This window comes from Sinocyclocheilus anshuiensis, unplaced genomic scaffold, assembly GCF_001515605.1.
Source record: "Sinocyclocheilus anshuiensis isolate Anshui unplaced genomic scaffold, SAMN03320099.WGS_v1.1 scaffold1746, whole genome shotgun sequence".
Classification (NCBI taxonomy): Eukaryota; Metazoa; Chordata; class Actinopteri; order Cypriniformes; family Cyprinidae; genus Sinocyclocheilus; species Sinocyclocheilus anshuiensis.
Genome location: NW_015545562.1, coordinates 1567424 through 1589218, shown reverse-complemented (window position 1 = coordinate 1589218; position 21795 = coordinate 1567424). Strand labels below are relative to the sequence as shown.

The 21795-nt window shown below is 36.4% G+C and overlaps 2 protein-coding genes across 2 annotated transcripts in view; one reads left to right on the top strand and one right to left on the bottom strand.

Moving 5' to 3' along the window:
* Positions 1-15290, bottom strand: part of LOC107698402 (rho-associated protein kinase 2-like) — a 29406-nt gene extending 14116 nt beyond the window's left edge. Inside the window, exons 1-12 of the mRNA XM_016499410.1 lie at positions 14713-15290; positions 10276-10357; positions 9598-9698; positions 8810-8947; positions 7875-8135; positions 7325-7469; positions 7099-7237; positions 5707-5798; positions 2047-2209; positions 944-1028; positions 491-579; positions 106-154 (exon numbers count right to left, since the gene is read on the bottom strand). Of these exons, the coding sequence (XP_016354896.1) occupies positions 106-154; positions 491-579; positions 944-1028; positions 2047-2209; positions 5707-5798; positions 7099-7237; positions 7325-7469; positions 7875-8135; positions 8810-8947; positions 9598-9698; positions 10276-10357; positions 14713-14811 (1443 nt within the window). The 5' untranslated portion in view covers positions 14812-15290. The remainder of the gene's footprint in view (positions 1-105; positions 155-490; positions 580-943; positions 1029-2046; positions 2210-5706; positions 5799-7098; positions 7238-7324; positions 7470-7874; positions 8136-8809; positions 8948-9597; positions 9699-10275; positions 10358-14712) is intronic.
* Positions 15291-17103: 1813 nt separating this feature from the next.
* The window catches only part of ak9 (adenylate kinase 9), a 14168-nt gene continuing 9476 nt past the window's right edge, over positions 17104-21795 (top strand). Inside the window, exons 1-11 of the mRNA XM_016499403.1 lie at positions 17104-17223; positions 17424-17487; positions 17569-17621; positions 17722-17818; positions 17972-18084; positions 18197-18373; positions 18848-18970; positions 19057-19131; positions 20078-20179; positions 20256-20395; positions 20477-20799. Coding sequence (XP_016354889.1) covers positions 17104-17223; positions 17424-17487; positions 17569-17621; positions 17722-17818; positions 17972-18084; positions 18197-18373; positions 18848-18970; positions 19057-19131; positions 20078-20179; positions 20256-20395; positions 20477-20799 — 1387 coding nt within the window. The remainder of the gene's footprint in view (positions 17224-17423; positions 17488-17568; positions 17622-17721; positions 17819-17971; positions 18085-18196; positions 18374-18847; positions 18971-19056; positions 19132-20077; positions 20180-20255; positions 20396-20476; positions 20800-21795) is intronic.

Genomic DNA, 21795 nt, shown 5'->3' with positions numbered 1-21795 from the left:
AGAGAGAAACAGTTAGAGAAGCTTGAAGAAAGCAGCACTTTGTTTCTGAACGGTTTGAATCAAAAGCCTTTTTTTGGGTGAGTGCAATTTAAAACGGTGTCTTACTTCTTCTTCAAGCTCTTTGGACAACTTCTCTAGCCGCTGATTTGCTGTTCTGTTGAGACACAATACAGATTAAATTTGTTGTAAGTGAAGATATACAGTGTTTTGAATTTGCCATATGTATGAATTTGACTTAACAGAATTACAGTGGGGTCCAAAATCTGAGGTCACAAAAATGTAATTTAAAGAAAAAATAAACAGAAGAAACATTGTGCCATGAAATTGAAATAGTGATATTTCTGACTTTCTATTGAACTTTCCATTTACATTATGTCGGAAACATCCTTTTTTAAAAGTCGTATTAAATAAAATAGAAAAAATGCACACAAAAAAAAAATATATATATTTTCTCATTTGGATCCCACTGTATGTTTATGAGTATTTGTACCTGCATTTATTTTCCAGTTCCTCCTTTGCTAGCATCTCATGTTTGACTTTTTCTTCCAACTTTGTCAGCCTCTTTTGCAGGTCATTGGACTGGGAACATGCACAAAACACATGTGAAAAGTCAACAAAAAAACTGATGCCAGTTGTTTTTCCATTCTATTAAAAGCAGCAATTATCTAAAGAATGTGGAGAAACACTCCAATTCTGCTGCAGAGCAAGTCATATAAGCATCTATTTTAGAAATCTAAGTGCTAATTTTGTGCAACCTGCTATTATAGAGCAATAATCCACACACTTTTTGCCTTATGTACGCTCACAGCTCTATCAGTAAGGCTCAAATACCCCTTTATCAACATAAAACCAGAAATATGTTCCTTTTAACTCATAGTTTTTATAATTTAACAATCATTAATATGATAAAAGTCAGTAATAATATTTATAAAAATATATGCACCTCTGCCTGGTTTAAAATATGATCCTCATTGACACTATCAGCATTAGAGTCCTCTTCTGAACACTTATTCTTTTGGTTTAACAGTCTGAAAGAGAGATAGAAAGAGCATTATGGAAAAAGTTCCACTCTTCTCAGCAAGCTTTGTCCTTGTTTACTCTGCAGCAACACACTTTGAGCTTTCATAAATCAATTCAAGATGAAAAAGACAGTTTGGAGAATAAGTTAGAAAGAGAGAGGGAACAAGGAGGAGAGAGGAAATGAAAGAAAGAAAATATCAAAGCAACTATTCAATCTCCAGCCAATCTCAGCCAGCGGCCCATGTGGCTTCACTCAGCCACACTGGAGAAACTGAGAAAGCGAGGGAGGATACAGTGAAAGGATAAGGGAAAAAGGAGGGAATTGTGATGGAACAAATACAGCACTCATTCATGGTTACCAAAATCATGCAAAAATACTGTACATCCTGTCTCTATTAATCCATAACAGAAGCTTGCTGTCGTTTTACAGCTCTGTAGTGTTCATCTGTGAGTCAGCGTGCGTGGAAGAGAACAAGATACCTGTGTAAAAGTCAAACAGCGCTACAGTGTCTGAAATATGGACTTTTAACTCTTACTGTCTAAGATTTCACCATTTTCATTATTTATCTCTTTTCACTGTAGATTGAAAATGGAAAACATCTTTTTACAGTCATAGAAACAATACAAATAAAAAAATAAAAATATCCAGACTGGCATAAACAACAACAAAAAACTCATGTAAATCAAGTGAATATATTATTTTCTAGTAATGCTCAGCTCAAAAATATTTCATATGCTAGAAATTGCTTTGAGTGATTTGAGTTACACGCCTGTAAAAGTCATGGAAATTCATTGGCCAAAATGTGGGAACCCTGTTGGGACTCTTTGAATCCTTTTTCCACACACGTCAATTATATTACATTGCCATATTATGCAACAAACCAATTATGTAAGATGAAATTAAAAATATTTGTAATAAAATATAACAATACTTTACATTATAATACAATATTTCACTAGCCACTCTTCCATTGTCAGAATCCATCTTGTCACAAACACACACAAAACACACATTTTCAAACTTACTGGTCCTCCCTGAAATACGTGAAGCCCACAAATGGTAGCTGATTTCCTGTGAAGGCACGGGGAGGGGCAAAGGTCTCGGTTCCTAACGGATCATCCTTTATATCATCATCAAAGTTACTGGTGTCAATATCGCTTCTCAGCTCCGGCACCACTGGAGCCATGGCTGAGAGACAGAGAGAGGCAGAGAGAGAGAGAGCGAGAGAGGAGGGGGTTGAGAGAATATTGTAAAAGATTTAAGCAAAAATAGTGTGTCCTGTTTGAGTGCTTGTGTGTGTGAGAGAGAGGCTCACAGTGAAAGGCTCAGTGTGTGTAGCACACAAAGCAGACACTGTACTGAAGGGAGGAGTGGCATGTATGACTTGCCAAGCTGGCCGGTGCTTACTTACTACCTACTGTGCTCACACACACTCACGCTCACTTACACATCCAAAACACTCCCTGCCTCTGGAGCGTACGTGCTGAGCACGCTGGGAGAACATGTGTCAAACATCTAATGGAGATGGGCTGCATTCAAACTCTCCACAGCCAAACGAAAACAGACAGAGATGTTGGATCTTTGTGCTTTAAGTTCAGCCTTTGAATTAGATGAGGATTTAATATATACTAGAAAAAAATCATTAATTAATTTGATTAATTCCAGAGACAAACATAAAAAGAGATTTTGAAAAACAAATTTGGATAAAATGTTTAGGTTGCTATATAGGTTGCATTCATTTGTTTTCCTTTATGAATTGTTATATTTATCCATTTGGCACACCTACACACTCAAATTGAGCAAATTAATATATTTTATCCTTTAATATCTTAATAGCTTGATTTTTAATGTCTAGTTTTCCTCATTGTTAGAGTCAATTGTCTGTTTTTAAAGGGATGGTTGACCCAAAAATGAAAATGCTGTCAGTAATTACTCACCCTCATGCTGTTCCAAACCTTCGTTCATCTTCAGAACACAAATTAAGGTATTTTTGATGAAATCCGAGAGCTTTCTGACCCTGCATAGACAGCAACGGAACTACCACGTTTAATGCCCAGAAAGGTAGTAAGGACATTGTTAAAATAGTCCATGTGACATCAGTGGTTCAACCATAATGGTATGAAGCTACAAGAAGTTCGACTGACATGGAAGAGGAGAAATTGTAGAATAAAGTCATTATTTTTGTTTTCTTTGTGCACAGAAAGTATTCTCACATGGACTACTGATGTCCTTACTACCTTTCTGTCCCAGTTGCGCTGCTGTCTATGAAGGAGCTCTCGGATTTCATAAAAAATATCTTAATGTGTGTTCCTACAATGAAATCTTACAGGTTTGGAACGACAAGAGGGTGAGTAATTAATGACAGAATTTTCATTTTTGAGTGTTCTAGAAACAGTTCTAAATCTATTAATTCAAGTAATTCAAAATAAATAAATAAATAACTGCAGTAATGTAACTGATGGCACTGATCTATAAATTTCTCAATGAGGAAATGCATTACTGCAATTTCATTGTAGTATAGAGTTGTCTTTCTCTGCACAATGGAAACATCCATATTTTTTTCAAAATACTGTAAAACCAATTCAGACATAAGTCAATTTAGACAATAAACATCTATTAAAGGGGTACAGTGATGAAGCTGGTATGTGTTTGCAGTACACAAGCCACGGTTAAGACAGCTGACTCCACTTTGATGTGACCCCGTCTCTCTCTCGCTCTCGCTCTCGCTCTCTGTCTCTCTCTCTCGCTCTCTCTGTCTCTCTCGCTCTCTCTCTCTCTCTCTCGCTCGCGCGCGCACACACACACAGAGAAAGGAAAACTTGAAATCGCATCATATGACCCCTTTAAGCGTATCAAAAATTAACCAAAAAAAGTATGTCAGCATTGACGCAAGAAAAACTGTCTTAAAGAGAAAATCTAATTAGTTTCTTTCCAACAACAAAATCTGTTGTATTTTATTCTGAATTGCAAGAAAATGAAAGAAAATGATATCTTGCCATATGGCAACACCACACCATACAGATATATAGATGCAGTTGTTTCCCAGAATGCTCCTTGATAGCACCACTAATAACAGACTACTGTGGAGGCAGAGAGAAAGCAAATACAGAATGTGCATTTGGGCATCACTGGAGCGAGGGATAGAGAGAGGAACAGAAAACGAGTCCAACTCTGTGGTTTTGAGGCTCTTCTCTCATTAGTAACTGTGTACGGGCCAAATGCTGGGTTCCACCCTTACTGAAACCAACCCCATACCCCCGTAACCCTGTCCCGAACACCACAACCCCGACAGAAGCACATCACAGCACAACACAGCAGAGAGCAATGTTACAGAACAAAACAAAACTAACAAAAATAAAGTATTAATGGCATAAAACAGCAAAAAGTGTAACATCACTCTTTGCTGTTTTATCACAGCACATAATTAAAGGGATAGTTCACCCAAAAATGAAAATTCAGTCATTAATTACTCACCCTCTTGTTGTTCCAAACCCGTAAGACCTTTGTTCATCTTCGGAACACAGATTAAGATATTTTTGATGACATCCGAGAGCTCTCTGACCCTTCAAAGACAGCAACACAACTGAAATGTTCCCAGACCCAGAAACGAAGCAAGGAGATCGATAAAATAATCCATGTGACATCAGGGGTTCAACCGTAATTTTACGAAGCTACGAGAATACTTTTTGTGCGCAAAGAAAGCAAAAATAACGACTTCATTCAACAATTCTTCTCCTCATCATCCCGTCTACTATGGCGCACCACCATTGTGGAGAGTATCAAGACGCATGCACTTGCTTCCGCTTCATGTAAACAACGCATGCACATGATAACGTAAGAATCAGAATTGAAGAATTGAGAAGAAATGTTGAATAAAGTCATTATTTTTGTTTTCTTTGCACACAAAAAGTATTCTCGTAGCTTCATAAAATTACAGTTGAACCCCTGATGTCACATGGACTATTTTACTGACGTCCTTGCAACGTTTCTGGGCCTTTGAACATTTCAGTTGTGTTGCTGTCTTTGGAGGGTCAGAAAGCTCTCGAATTTCATCAAAAATATCTTAATTTGTGTTCTGAAGATGCACGAAGGTCTTACGGGTTTGGAACGACATGAGGGGGAGTAATTAATGACAGAATTTTTATTTTTGGGTGAACTATCCCTTTAAGCTTCATGGCGAAATATACATCAATTAAGCTAAGATAAATTATGGTTAACAAGCCTAACACATCTAAACAAGTTAATTGTTTTAGTTACTGTATAATGATAAATCAATAAAGATGTCAGTGGGTAGAAACCACACAAAAAAAAGTTTCAGCACAAAGTGAATTCAAGACTTTGTATGCATGACTGAAATAGCTTTCTCTGAAGCATAGCATGAGGGTGTGAAGTGAATGTTTGCATTTGTCTGGAGAAAAATTTTAGCAGCAATTTCATTCAAATTAAAAGCTGTACGCCAAAACCCATTATCATAATCTGAGCAGATATGAACGACTCAAGACATGAACCGATGCAAGACTTCAGTATATACATCTACTGTATACCGTTATCATTCTGCACATGCATAATGTCATAGTAAGTTAGTAATAGTGACTTAATAGTGATAATTACTTAATTGGCTATAATGATCATGACATTCACAAGTCATGATCACAGATCAGCCACACTCACACTCAGAGGCTTACTGTCTCGTATGGTGTCGAAGGTCCACTGATCGTTCTTGAAGAAGGGGTGACATTTTATTTCATCCACTCCAGTCCGGCCAAGCCTCACCTCCCTGAACATAGCAAAACACTGGTCAGCAAACCAAACAGAGAAGCACAACCACGCTCACTAATCCGTTAAGTGACGTTTGTGTGTGTGAGCCTGGAACTTCCAACAGCGAGTGGCTGATGGGAAACTGCAGAGCATGGATGAGTTGAGGAGCGAAAGCGACACACACAGCAACATCCAAAAATATGGAACGGTTGTTCCCCTCCCATTCCTTGTATCTGGATCAGAGGGGTGCAGCAGTTTGGACTGCCACGTGTGGGACATTCCTGTAGCTAGAATGCAAAGGGAGGGGTGTGTGTGTGTGCTGTGCTTTTACATGAAAACATAAACCCCTCTCTGGATATTTGATCAGGAATGCTCATATGTGTGTGCATGTGAGAGGGAGGAGAAAAAGAGAGGAAAAAGAGAGTTATAGGAAAACAGATTGAAGTTGAAAGGCTGAAAGAGTGACCTGGCATTAAAAAGAAATGCAGTAGAAGCATTGGAACATGAAGTTGAAGTTTTACCAGTGCCTGATTTTTGGCTATTAAAAGCATTAAATTAATTTTAAAAAAGACAAGACTTGAGATGATTTCATTTTATGTACACTACCATTTCAAAACCTGGGGTCGATAAGATTTTGTATTGTTTGTTAAAGCAGCCTCTTATGCTCTTTAAGACTGCATTTACTGTATCAATAATACAGTAATAGTGATCAAAACTTCTTTTTTTCAAAACTGTTTTCTATTTGAATATATTTTATTTCTGCGTTGGCAAAGCTGACATTTCAGTAGCTGTTACTCCAGTCTTGACACATGAGCCTTCAGGAATTATTTCTAATATGCTGATTTCATATTATTATCAATGGTGAAAACGGTTGCGCTGCCTAATATTCTTGTGGAAACTGATACATTTTTCCCTCAGGATTCTTTAGCAAACTAAATTTATATATTATATATTATAAATTTCTTTGTCACTTAATATCGACACTATAAATATTGTCACCTTTGATCAATATAAGGTATCCTTGCTGACCCCTACAGTTTTGAACAGTGGTGCATATTTCATATGATAATAAAAATAATCAAAACCAATACAAACAAAATAATATTAAAGTATAACTATTTCAGTATAGCTATTTTTTATTCTACTTATGATTAAGTCGTTATTGTTAATTTTGCAATAAAGTTAAGCATCATTTCAACTTGAATGGAAAATTTTTATTTTATTTATCATTATTGCTTTTGACGTCACATCTCAGAGCAGTAAAAGTCTAATGTTTAAAAGAGGTTACTCGATCCAAACTCTGCATTTCTCTCTCTCACCTGTCAGACAGAAAGGCACAGATGAGGTCTTTGGCCTCCTTTGACATTTCGATATCATCTGGGAAAGTTAAGCTGTTTTTATGATCCATGATCTTTCCGTAGGTGCCCACCAGGGACTCTGCATAAAACGGTGTATCACCTGTCCACATCGACAGAAGAGTTAAGATTGTAAGAACAGTGAGATGAGATCAGGATATTGAAGGATACAGATGAAAGTGCTACTCACCCACTAGCAGCTCATAAATGAAAACTCCAACAGACCACCAGTCACACTCCCGGCCATAGTAACCCGTTCCTCCTTGAGACATCAAAACCTCTGGGGAAATGTAATCAGGAGTCCCGACAGCAGTGTCACAGCGGACCATACCGGACTAAACACAAATACAGATGCATATACACAAATATAACTATTATATACACTGGTTAAACCAATGTTGCTATGTTGTCTGTGCATATTAAGCTGGGAAAAATACCCCATTTTAAATCAATTGGCAGGTTAACATAATTCACGCTGCACTACATGATCTAACCAAAAGATGGCAGCACTGACATAATTATTACCAAAGCATGGGGGATTTCTGCAGTCTAAATGCAAAACTTATGGTTTCAACTAGGTTTCTTGTCTTAAAATTGTCAATACACTATGATTTGTGACAAACTAATTGCAGTCTTTCATACCATACAATTTGAAACGTAGACTCTTTCTTTCTTTCTACACTCAGTTACACAAACACACACACACATCAAAAGAACCTATCACACAACCCTAAACACACCGAGTCCATCTTCATGCATGTTCCAAAGTCAGCGAGTTTCAGGTGTCCGTTGCAGTCGAGCAGCATGTTGTCTGGTTTGATATCTCTGTGAATGAAGCCCAGAGAATGGATGGCGTCCAGTGCCAGCACCACTTCTGCCGTGTAGAATCGAGCCCACTCTTCTGGGATGTCATAGTTGCTGGTCAGAGTCACCAGGTCTCCACCGGGCATGAACTCCATCACCAAATAAAGGTACTTCTCATCTTGGAACGCACAGCACAGCTATGTGGACAGAGAGAGAGAGTGAGGTGAACAGGTGTCACAATGCCAACATTTTAGCAGTCGATAGCAATACAGTGTAATTTCACAACACTTGATTCACCACAGCTATATTAAATATGCTATTGAACACAGTGCTTTATTTAATAATAATTATTTATTTTAATAACATTTTAATTATGTAATAATCTATTCTTATATTCCATATTTTTTATAATATTCATTACATTTAAATTATTATACTTATAAAATTAAATATTCTAAACATAAAATTAAAAAAACAAAAGGGACATGTAGTCTTCAAGTATTTTTCCAATTAATTCTTAATCAGGTTTTTCAGAGTAATTATTAATTATTATTTAAGATAACTGTCCATTATAATGACCACATTTTGTTATCAACAAATCAACATTACAGCAGCAATTATGTTAGGCTTCAAGGTCTAATGAGCAGATTTTTTTTGCCTATTTACATTAGGACATAACTGACTTTACAACATGTGCAGGCGCATCCTGTGAGGTGCAAGCATTCAAACACAGCCGCCTGTCAGTCAGACAGATAGCACTCGGTTTGCATTTTTTTTACATTTTATTATCAACTTAGTATTGAAGTACTGGTAATTTTGACATCCCTAGAAGTACCACAAATGCATATCTATATATGAAAGGGAATCCCACCTGAACTATCCAAGGACTCTTGGAGAATGCCATGATGTCACGCTCCTCCCAGAAGAAGGCGGAGTCAGAGCGCTTGACCATCTCAAACTTGCTGAGCTGCTTCATGGCATACACTTGTTGGGATGCTTTGTGTCGTACCTACATGCACATATGTGCATTAACATCATAAATATCCACATAAACCCTTAATGAAACTACACACATTCTGCAATATGTTATTTAATGCAAACAAGTGTTTAATGTATCTAGGGCCTATAACTGACTGTATAAGCAACACATAATGCTCTACCATGGTTAATTATTTATAAAGACTGACTTAAATATATTTTTAGAAGAAGGCGGAGTCAGAGCGCTTGACCATCTCAAACTTGCTGAGCTGCTTCATGGCATACACTTGTTGGGACGCTTTGTGTCGTACCTACATGCACATATGTGCATTAACATCATAAACATCCATATAAATCCTTAATGAAACTACACAAATTCTGCAATATGTTGCTTTATGCAAACAAGTGTTTAACGTATAATCGAAGTCATTCATCTTCACACTGCATGCATAAGCATCACATAATGCTCTACCATAGTTAACTATTTATAAAGACTGACAAGTGTGAAACTAAAAGAATAAGACAATATGTGCCTATCATAAGGACAAAAGCATGCACGCTCTGTGTTGTTGCAGGTAAGTAGGAGCAGGCAGAACATGTGCGTACAAGCCTCACTGGCATTAACTCTCACATAAACACACACCCACACATTCACACACTCTCTGGCACACACTCACTCACCAGCTGCACTGCGCCAAACGCTCCACGACCAATCAGCTTGACTCTGTCAAAATCATCCAGCTTCACCTGTAGTTCCCTGAGGCGACTCACGGCCTTTTCATCTAGAGAGATTATACCATGCATATTATTACATTAATACATTTTATCATTTAATAATTAACAAACACATTTACATTATGCAAGGTTTAAAAAATTAATCAGGGCACAAAAATCCCCCAGTTATTTAATTAACATTTTTTATGTAACTATTAAAAAAAAAAAATGTATATGTACATACTGTATATATATATGTATATATAGTGACTCGTGTTAGGTATTGCCAATATACTAAAATAATGGTGTACTTGCTGAATTACTGTTTTTGCACAATATTTAGTCATTTTACACAATATTTACTCAAAGTAACTAAATGTTGGACTGTAAAGTGTCTATTACATGTTGACAAGGCTGACAGTAGGATTTGGATGTGTATCGATATATCCATATATTGCTATGACAATATAGCAATGTACAGTATGATCTTTTATCATTTTATATTCCAGAAAAAAAATGTAAGCAATAAGTTACTGAGATAAAGTTCAATAATTACTGACAATATTAATTCATAAAGCTTAATTCAGCAAAAACACATACACATACAATAAATGTAATAATCTTTGCACTTCCTAAGAGACTTACATCTGTTTAAGAAGGAATCTATATTTTTGTTCTTTCTCAGTGCGGGATGATTCAGATCAAGGGCCAGAGCAGTTACTGAATCCTGCAGAAGACAAGAGCAAAAATAATTTTAAAAAACACTTAAAAATATAGTTCTTATAATCTCAAATACACAGCGATTTCTACAATTGGCTTTTCTCTGTATTCACACAGCCAAAAATGACTTCAGAGAGACTTCATTACTTTCCTCTAATCCGAGATCTAAGCCCACTCTGACAGACAGTCCTGTTGTGTCATTTAACTTTGGATATAAACCGAAAGAAGAGATTTAGGAGTGGGATTAGGCCTGCATGGTCCCCTTACAGTGAGAATTAAGTAACTGTATTTTTATAAATGACTTTAGGAAATTAATGATATGAATGACACTGGATGATCCTGGAAATTACCTCACACACCCCTCCAAACACACACAGTGACACTGCAGAGCTAAAAATACATAGAAGACACACATAGCACACACACTTACCCCCACCCCCAACATTCCCAGTCCAATCACTTCCATTTGGCCAAGCCAACATCATAAACTAGCTGGCCCAACATAAAAGGTTAATAACAGTGTTTTGCTGCAGCTGGAACAAGAAAAACAGCTAAACCAAGGCTCCACAGTCAGGACAGTTGAAGAGCACAGTAGTAACGTGACAGAGTTTCAACCCAGTTGATAAAAACTGTCACTTGCCCTTATCTGGCCATATATGTAATATTTTTAAATAAATTAATTAAATTTTATTCAGCTAGGACACATTAAATTGATCAAAATTGACAGTAAAGACACTTAATGTGACAAACTTCAAATATATGCTGTGCTTTTGAATTTTCTATTTATCACAGAATCCTGAAAAAAAATCATGGTTTCCAAAAAAATATTAGGCTGCAGAACTGTTTTCCACATTGATAATAATAAAAATGTTTCGTGAGCAGCAAATCAGCATTAGAATGATTTCTGAAGGATCATGTGACACTGAAGACTGGAGTAATGGCTGCTGAAAATTCAGCCATCACAGGTATAAATTACAATTTGAAATATATTTAAATAGAAAACAGTTATTTTAAATTGTAATAATATTTCACAACATTACTATTTTTTCCTGTAATTTTTATGAAATAAATGCAGCTTTGGTGAACGGACTTTTAAAAAATATGTTATATACCTTCAAAACTTTTAAGTTTGCAAGGTGTGTTATGTGAATTCTGTTTCCTTAACACAAATAGGCACTCGCATACAAGCCAAAACGCATAATTAAACAATCAACAATGACAGATTCCTGTTTTCATTGCACCAGGAGTCTGCCCACAATACAGCGTTTTAAAAACGCAAACACACACTCAAAGGAAGCTGGAGCCAGCTATCTCTCTCCTCGATTGAAGGATGTGACCTCAGCTTCCTGTATGACATTTCCCCTGGTAGCAATGCAGCAGGATACAATGAGTCTGCGACCAATATTATAAATTAAAGCTCATTAGTCATGAGACTAAAAGAAATCATAAAAAATTATAAAAAATGCCCATAGTTCAGTTACATCACAAAATATCACAATAAACACCTAATATGACTTGAGTATCAGAACGGGGTTGTGATGTCAATATCATGATCTAAAATGGAGCTCTGTCTGACAAGCATGACTTGGAAGAGCATGGGAATGAAGACAGGATTTAATCCTCTGGATAAAAGAGGAATGAAATGCAACTCAACATAGGCTGTGTATATTTTCAACTCTGTTACTGAGAGTTGACTTAGCATGCATGGCTAAGCAGCTGAGGTAGTGAGCAGATGTTTCAAAGTAAACGTGCTGTGGAATGAACCAGCAGGGATTTAGTTAGGTCTTTCCCTGGGCCTCCCATAGCCAGCGCATGACACACACCAAAAATACATCACCCAATACCTCCAGCGTTTGTTCATAGATAGCTATCATTTTCCATCAATGGAACAGTTCAGCATGCAACGCTATTATCTAATTTTCCAACAGAGTTATAAAAGGGTTTGTCCTTATAAATATTTCTGCATGTTTGTGCTGAATTATTTATTGTAAAATATGTTTATTAATAATTTTAATTAAAGCTGCACTCAAACTGGCTGATACCGCAGTTGTCTTGGACTTTTACTGTGGGTGTAGTATTTGCCCAAAAATGTATCCATGTACCAATGACATTGCAGAAATGCACTACTGGCAGTCAGTATTCTTGATTAATTTATTTTATGAGATAAAGCGCACAATAATAGGAGCCTTATTAAGACAAAATTAGAAGTATTCAGCTGGTCATGTGATCTTAAAATGGCCACCCCCTGAGGCGACCTACTCCATGTAAAATAAAACCGCTTTTTTAGACTATGTAAAAGGCACATCTTTGTATCTACAGAAAAATACTACCATTTGTTGCTTTAGGTGTACAATTGTATTAATGAGGAACAAATCTTGAGCACACGGAAGAGCTACTATATAAAGGAACAAGTCATTGTGTGAACTGTCACCATTGTGCCCTTGAGCGAATCACTTAAGTCCAGAAACTTTCTTGTAAGTGTACTGTAAGATGCTTTAGATAAAAGCATATGTGAAATGACTAATAATACCAACAGTAAAGAAGCAGCCAGAGAAAGTAGGGTGTGCCAACTTCTTGCTCAAAAATGCAGTTCTTGTCTGGAATGAGGGGTTTTTTTCTGCTGAGGAGAATGCTGTGTAAGGTAAGATATTTCGGTCTTTGATGGGAAGAGACAATAGGAGCACACATTCTATACATTCCCACCCTGTAAAGCTTGCTTGACAAGTTCTCACGTTTCACCTTAACCCAGTCATTGAATAAACATATATGGTATCTTAACATTTCGTAAAGCTATAATTCCTGCCTTCTAATGATCTGTGCTTCATGTAAAATAAGTGAAGCCTGGTGCTTTAGGCCTGGACAATAACAAAGTGCTGCATTTGGGGAAAATATTACCATCAAAAGACAGTGATATTACTGTGGAGGAGGGCATGTTGATAACACACTGATCAGAGATAAGACACAGGAACAATACCACAATCCTCCGGGACAAACGTCCACTCATTTGTTTACACCCTCAACATATAATTCAGTTTTGTTTTGTGTTGTACAACTTATATGCGTAGGAAGAGCCTTCCGGTATTTTCATTATTTTGCTGGGTGGTCTTAATATAATAGAATACATTATATTAACATTAATATTACAACATAAACAAACACAAAATACAAGCAACCTTTCATAAACATAATTTTCTATTACGCATGATATTCTGGTATTTATTCTAAAAAAAAAAAGTCATTTACATGCTCCACATCTTTTCAAAAAATTAATGTACACGTGTAATAATCATATTTTGAATGAACATGCATGTTTGTCTGGAATGAGGGGTTTTTTTCTGCTGAGGAGAATGCTGTGTAAGGTAAGATATTTCGGTCTTTGATGGGAAGAGACAATAGGAGCACACATTCTATACATTCCCACCCTGTAAAGCTTGCTTGACAAGTTCTCACGTTTCACCTTAACCCAGTCATTGAATAAACATATATGGTATCTTAACATTTCGTAAAGCTATAATTCCTGCCTTTTAATGATCTGTGCTTCATGTAAAATAAGTGAAGCCTGGTGCTTTAGGCCTGGACAATAACAAAGTGCTGCATTTGGGGAAAATATTACCATCAAAAGACAGTGATATTACTGTGGAGGAGGGCATGTTGATAACACACTGATCAGAGATAAGACACAGGAACAATACCACAATCCTCTGGGACAAACGTCCACTCATTTGTTTACACCCTCAACATATAATTCAGTTTTGTTTTGTGTTGTACAACTTATATGCGTAGGAAGAGCCTTCCGGTATTTTCATTATTTTGCTGGGTGGTCTTAATATAATAGAATACATTATATTAACATTAATATTACAACATAAACAAACACAAAATACAAGCAACCTTTCATAAACATAATTTTCTATTACGCATGATATTCTGGTATTTATTCTAAAAAAAAAGTCATTTACATGCTCCACATCTTTTCAAAAAATTAATGTACACGTGTAATATTCATATTTTGAATGAACATGCATGTTTTTTCCCCTTGGATTGTTACTGGAGATGCAAGCTCTTGCTATTACTGTACACTTTAGTCATTTTTAAACAGTAATTTAATCAACTCATTCATTTTGACAAAATAAATGTCAGGACTGAGTCACGAGACAAATGTTGGTCAATATGTGTCTAATAATGTTACATTTTAGAAGAAAAAAAAACTAAGATTCCTTGAGATTTTAATGAATATTGAGTTCATGATCCAAACTTCTGACTAAACAAAACCTCCCAGACATGTATTTTAGTTAGAAGGTCTACTACAAGACAACAAACACGTTTCCTTTTGTATAGCATCCCATTACCCCATAACCTTACCAGCAAACTCTCCAAATTCAGCAGTGATCGTTGGTCCTTGATGAGTGACTCCAGTATTCTCACCCGCTTTTCTACTCTCTTTCCTGCTCCGGTCGACATTGCGGCAGCTCGGTATTGTGAAGGTCCCGGTAGACATCAGATTGAGAGCCGCGATTGTGAGACTTCAAACGACTGAATCAAACTTGTCACTACCTGTCGTAACTCAACGCGACGCCTCTTGAAGCTCACCGGTTCTGGATGAATTAATTCTTTAGCCAAAGACTTTATACACGGCATAAATGAACGGAATACAGTAGTTTTGTGTCTTGTTCTCCTGTGTAAATGACAGCGGCGTTCAGCGCGCTTGTGCCAGCAGCATAAAATCAAAGGTTAGACCCACGCGTTCAGGAAGCCGAGTGTCTCTCCCGCTCCGGTTCAACAAAAATTACGGGGAAAACCGTCCGTGTACGATCTATGTTGAAAAACACACTGTCGTTCTTCCTCACTGTTATTTTTTGGGTACATGAAGCAGAGGGGAGTATGAGTACATGTATGTGAATGTGAACGACGTGTTTCTTTGTTGCAGTGTGTCCCTCCCCTGCGACCTGCGACCACTGGAATTCTTCGGATCTTATCTCAGCCATCGCTTTTACCAGCCAAACGTCACTCTCTAAATACGATCCCATATACTAGCCTACACTAGATATATTTAGACGATTACATGTATTTATGATGGCACGAAAAAGCGTATTATAGACGACTTCTTTAATGTTTGTTTCGTAAATGTACTGTGGTGTAATTCAGCACTGAAATTCTGTGTTCTGATGATTACAATTATGACAAACATCTCTGCAGTGAGCACCGTGACTGATAGATTAATAGCAGGCTATTGTAATAATTTTGATGTAAAAACTTTTTTCTCTGTGTTAACTATTAAGGGGCAACATAACATTCGCCCTATTTCGTTTTTAGAGGCATATATAACAATATAATATAAAAAAAGCATGTCATGTACCAGCCCATGACACCTTTGCACCTTGAGTGCACACACACAGGTTTGTTTTCACACACACACACACACACACACACATATATATGCAGCAATAAATTAATACATTTTTCTTAAAATCTTCAGTGTTTTGTCCATTTTTGTGTATGACATCAAAACCCATGTGGGGCCCACATTGACGTGTTGGCTAATATTTCATTAACTTGTTACTCTGTATTACTTGATGCTCTCTATGAGGACTGGACACAGACATTAAATAGTGTTGTGTCAATGGAAAACAGCTGACACGGGTTGTAATTTATGAGACCGTCTGACTCTGCAAAAGATCATAGACTAGACACATGACCTCTCTTATCATCTTTTGATTATAGGCTACTGATAAAAGAAAACACACAGCACAGATTGAAGACACTCAGGGACAGAAATTTAACATTCCTTTTTTTGTCATGCAGGCAACTTAAATATGCTGAATATGACTGAGTAGATAGTCGTCAGACAACGCCCACCTCTTGCACAGTTTTATGTTAGGAATGAGGAAGCAGTTTGTTATGTCTCAGAAAAGTGTCCCCAGGGTTTAGCTTGTTTAATTAATTTCTATGGACTAAACTAGAGAGAACTGCCATAATCCAGCATTAAATGACCTTAAAAACAGCTACATTATTTTTACTGCTCCTACAATGATCTGCACAAGTATTTTATTTGGGTAGTTAATAGTTTGTGGCATATTGAGACATATCCAACTCAAATAATGAATAATGATAATAATAATTATTTAAAAAATCTTTTACTTTGTGGCCCTATGTGATGTAGAGTTAAAATCCAGCGCGTGTGTAGTTTTTAAATGAATAAATAAATTGCCAGTTGGGAACGCTTAACACTGACCTCTGGTGGACTTATTGAATTAGTTCATTTTTAAGCAGATATGAAAACGCTTCTGGACAATGTCTTGTTAAAAATATTTTAAGATAGGGGATCATATAATTCTGGGACACATTTTACAGCTTATGCTGGCCCACGTCAACAAAATAAAAAGCTCGTCAAACCTTGCTTTCTCTCTATCCTGTCAGTTGTGTTGTGGGCGGGTTGCCATGACACCGTTCAACAAGCGGATAGAGATGGAGGCTACAGTCTGGTGCTGCAGTCACTATTAAAGTGAGTAAAATCAATGAGCTAAGAGAGTATTATGTTTAACTGACGCATCGAAGTATATATGATTACAGAAGAACGGAAAATAAAAAATAGTTCACTTGATATTGCGCGCGATACTCAAAACATTAGTTCTTATAAAATTTTAATGTCAGTTGATAATTACCGATGATCTGATATTGAACTTTAAAGTTTTGACTTCTTGATTAATTGAAATAGATTAACATCTCTGTATTTTTGCTTTACAGTATCATACAATGTCATCCACTGTCCCTAAAGCGTCTAATTTATCATTAGTGGATAAACTTATCGAGGATGAAGCAGAGAGAGAGATTCTGCTCTCCAAACCTACATGTTTTATCATCCTTGGAAAACCAGTGAGTTGTCAACATACATCTTTTTTTTTTTTCTCTCAAACATAAAAGTAGGGCTAAATTCAGGTTGATTGGGACACCTTTACCCAGGCATTTCAATGGCTAAATGTGTCCCAATCAACCTGAATTCACCTCAATATTCTTCAGTCAAAACAAATTAAAAAAAAAATTTGTTTATATGTTTTGTGTGATTTTTTTTTCAGGGTGTTGGGAAATCTACTCTTGCCAGAAAATTAGCCAAGACTTGGAACTGCATCCTCATTGATGGTAAATGATCAAGTGCCTTTGATGTCACATTGTCATTATTACATATGGAGTTTCTGAATATTTAATTTTCACCCTATTTAGATACAGATCTTCTCAACAGCCACATCAGTGATGAGACAGAACAAGGTATACAGGTGTGTATCACTGATGTTTAGTTATTTACATGGTCACAATAGAAATAACTGATTCCCTGCAAAATATTCTAGCTGTTTCATATAAGATATTCTGCTATAGCTCTTTAAGATTCTGGCTGATGGAAAAGCTGTTCCAGAAGAGATGATGGTCAAGTTAATTGTTAACCGGCTCAAGTCACCTGATGTAGAGCATTATGGTAAAGGTGTATGACACAACTGAAATAACATAACTGAATAAAAATGACTAGTTAACCAAATAAACAAACATGTAAACCTTTCATTCTTGATATATATATATATATATATATATATATATATATATATTTGTAATGACTTGTCTGAATGAGCAGGTTATGTTCTGGCCTGTTTGCCATCAATGTCAGAGGAATACCTGAAGATACAGGAACAAATAGACTTGATTAAAAGCCTCAGAATGCCACCAGACTTCATCATCAACATCAAGGTTTTTCATAACCTTAATACTACCTATACTCCACAGAATTTTACGATGCTGACATTGTGTTATCCACTTCACACTTTGTAAGGATAATAAATAAGTGTGTTTATGTGTGCAGTGTGCAGACAGGGACCTGATCCGCAGGCTATCAGATGAGCGTCAACATCCAGAGACAGGCCGTGTGTTCCAGAGGGAGAAGTGGGACCCTGATGTGAAGAAAGAGTCACTCATGAAAAGCAACAACACAGAGAATGAGGAGGAGGAAGAGGAAGAAACAGAAGATCTAGAGGAAGAGGTAATACAACCAGCTTCCAGGTTTCTTAACCAGAAAATAAGTCATAGAAAATAATTATTCTGATAATTCTGCTTGTTTTCAAAATGTTTAACAACAAAAACTGTTAGATATATTAACTTTACCAACCACAGTTAATGTTGTGATTCCATTCCATGCTCTGCAATTCATTAATATTAAATATAAAAATAAAAGAAATATCATCACTGCAGTTTTATTGTTTAGTTTTTTACTAATGTCAAGTTATCATGTGGTCCCATTTGAAGTTTGAGAATGCCCCCAAGTGTGTCCTGGGCCCCTAAATGAGAACCAATGTATTACTGCAATGATTTATTTGCCAGACACTGTACCAAACCACTGTATAAACTATTTACAGTAAGTTTGCAACAAAAGTTAAGTTTCATAAATGATTTCAGAACTGCCAAATATTGAAGTTCTGTGCACAAATGACTAAATGCAATTGAAAATCTGTTTAAGATGGAAGAGTTAGAGCTTCAGAAAGACATGATCACACAGCTTGTAAGAGTGAGTGAAAATTACCCAGAGAACACCAACAGCAGGATCATGTGCTATAAGGACACCATCCTCAGGCCTCTAGAGGTAATGGCATCTATAGTATTGCACACTTACAAACTGTATACACTATTATAGAAACAATCAGCATTACGCTTATGTTGGATGTGTAGGATTACATGGCAGACCACAATCCTCCATTTTTGTTTGAGCTGGATGGAAACAAGGATCCAGAGGATCTCTTTGAGGTGGGTGAACTCAGTCAAGCTGTAATGACTAAGGATGGAAACTATAACATTTCAGTAACTGTTCTAATTCCATGAGAATAGTTTAGTCCATATCACAACTATAATGATAAAGGCATAGGGGAACTATATTGTTGGCATGAAAAATCTGAAAAGTTGTTGCAAACCTCCCACTTTTTCATGGTTAGAAGATTTGTTGTCTTTTCTATATATTGAAAAAAATAAGTTTCTTTTAAGAGGTTCCACTGACAAATTTTATAAAAACTGGGGTCCTCTACTTGACTTTGTCAAAAATACACCACTTATATTTACTGATTTGTAATATGTATTTTTAATTGTTTAATTGTTAATTTAATTTTAATTGTTCTGTGTAGTCTCTTGTTCATTTTTTCTGTTATATTTAATTCTGTATAATTGTAATTTTTTTTTGTAATTTTATTTATTTATTTCTTTATTGAAAATGTACTTAAGTTTTATTCTCCTCCTATGGGGTGGGTGGGGTTTGGGTTTACTGAGGGTTGTGACTGTTTATGTTTGTGTCCACCCTTAGTAGTTGTTAATAGAAAAAAGGAATGTATAGATTTATTAATATTGCTCTTTCATTGTATTTTGTATATTCCAATAAAATAAAATAAAAAAATTTGTTGCAAACCTGCATGAATTTCTTTCTTCTGTTGAATAATAATGTTGATGGAGACGGTGGTGACCAGCAACTGTTTGGTTACCCACATTATTAAAAATATCTTCTTTTGTGTACAAAAGCAAAAAGAAATTCATACAGGCTTGGAACAACTTGGGGGGTGAGTAAATGAGGACAATTTTCATTTTTGGCTGAACTATCGCTTTAAAATATAATTCTGTCTTGAAATCACTAAAGCATTCAAATAATATGATATATAACGTAATGATTTAAACACTAAACTTTACAATTGTCTGTGCATGTCCACAGTCAGTAATGTCTCGTTTGGAGTTCATGGCTGTGAGATGTCCAGCTGTACCTGTGCGTTTAATGCCGACAGAGGAAGCAGAGCTTGATGATCAGATGGACACGGTCAGTTACTGTAAACACACACCTCTCTAAACTGAACTTCATTTTATGTGCCTCTTCACCTTGTCTGTTTTTTTAGGAAGAGTTGTTTCGGACTCTGTCGTCCTGTAGAAATGTCGCACCAGGCTTTCATTGGCAAAAGAGTCAATGGTCCGGCAACTGTCCGGTGGCGCTCAAAGAGGGCAGGATCGTCAAGGGCAGACCAGAGTTTGCCGTTGGGTTAGTGAAAACTAATTTATTATAAATAAACTTTTTTATTCTGAGGGGCTGTTTATAAATTCAGTCTTTTCTCTCCCCCAGCTTCATAGATAAGTTCTACATCCTGTCATCTCAGGAAGCCCTGCAGAAGTTCATGGCGAACCCTCGACGCTACCTGCTGCCACACATACCCCACTTGCCTTGCAAGGTGTCTGTTATCGGCCCGCCATGCTCAGGAAAGAGCACAATGAGTGCACTGCTAGCTGAGTATTATGGGGCTGTAGTGGTAGATGTTGAAGCGCTGATGGAGCGTACACTTGGTACGTTCACAAAAGACATGTTGGACAAAGTGCGTAAAGATGCCACGCTCACAGGCTTAGAGAAGGTCAGGACCAAGATGCAGCTTGAGGCTACAAATGCATCAGGTTAGAAAACACCAGTTTGGTAAATATACAAAACAAGCTCCATGGCATGATAGAATAATTTCTTAATTTGTTTTTGAGTTGGAAAGACATTCTGGGACATCTTTAAGATGGTGTTTCTTCATTTTTGTAGGTAATGTAACAACTAATGAAGGAGAGTCTGGTGAAACTCACACAGGTGAGGTCAATCCACACACAACATGGACTTTACACCTCCTCAGTTTCATTGATAACAATGTATGTTCTGTGCTTTAACATATTGTTAATCACTTTATTTTTAGATACACACCCAGCCAGTGAAATAAGTGAAAAAGGTATGAAGTTAAATAGTAAAATAGTTAAATAGTGCGAAGTAGTTAAACAGGGTTAAAATACTATAAATTATAAATACTATTGAATGCACGTGCTACAATTATTTGTTATTGATAACTAAAACTATAAAAAGGTGTTTTCATTCTATGAAATAAAGCTATACAATAAAATATAAATATTAGATTAAAAACGTAAACTAGATTGAAACTCTAAATCTCTGAAGTACTAAAATTACTAAAACTAAAACTGAAATAAAAATAAAGCTAAATTGAAATATTCAAAACAACAAAACCAAAAATTAAAGGGGTCATATGATGTTGCTAAAAAGAACATTATTTTGTGTATTTGGTGTAATGAAATGTGTTTATGCGGTTTAAGGTTAAAAAAACACATTATTTTCCACATACTGTACATTATTGTTTCTCCTCTATGCCCCGCCTTTCTGAAACGCGTCAATTTTTACAAAGCTCATCGGTTTGAAAAGCGAGGTGTGCTCTGATTGGCCAGCTATCCAGTGCGTTCTGATTGGCCGAATACCTCAAGCGTGTGACGGAAATGTTACACCCCTTACCATACTGTGATGCAGTGTCCCGGCCGGAGCGACGAGACAAAAACATTAAAACCCATTACAAACGAGGCATTTGTTGCATCCAGTGGGGACATAATTATGGATTATAATGACTTATA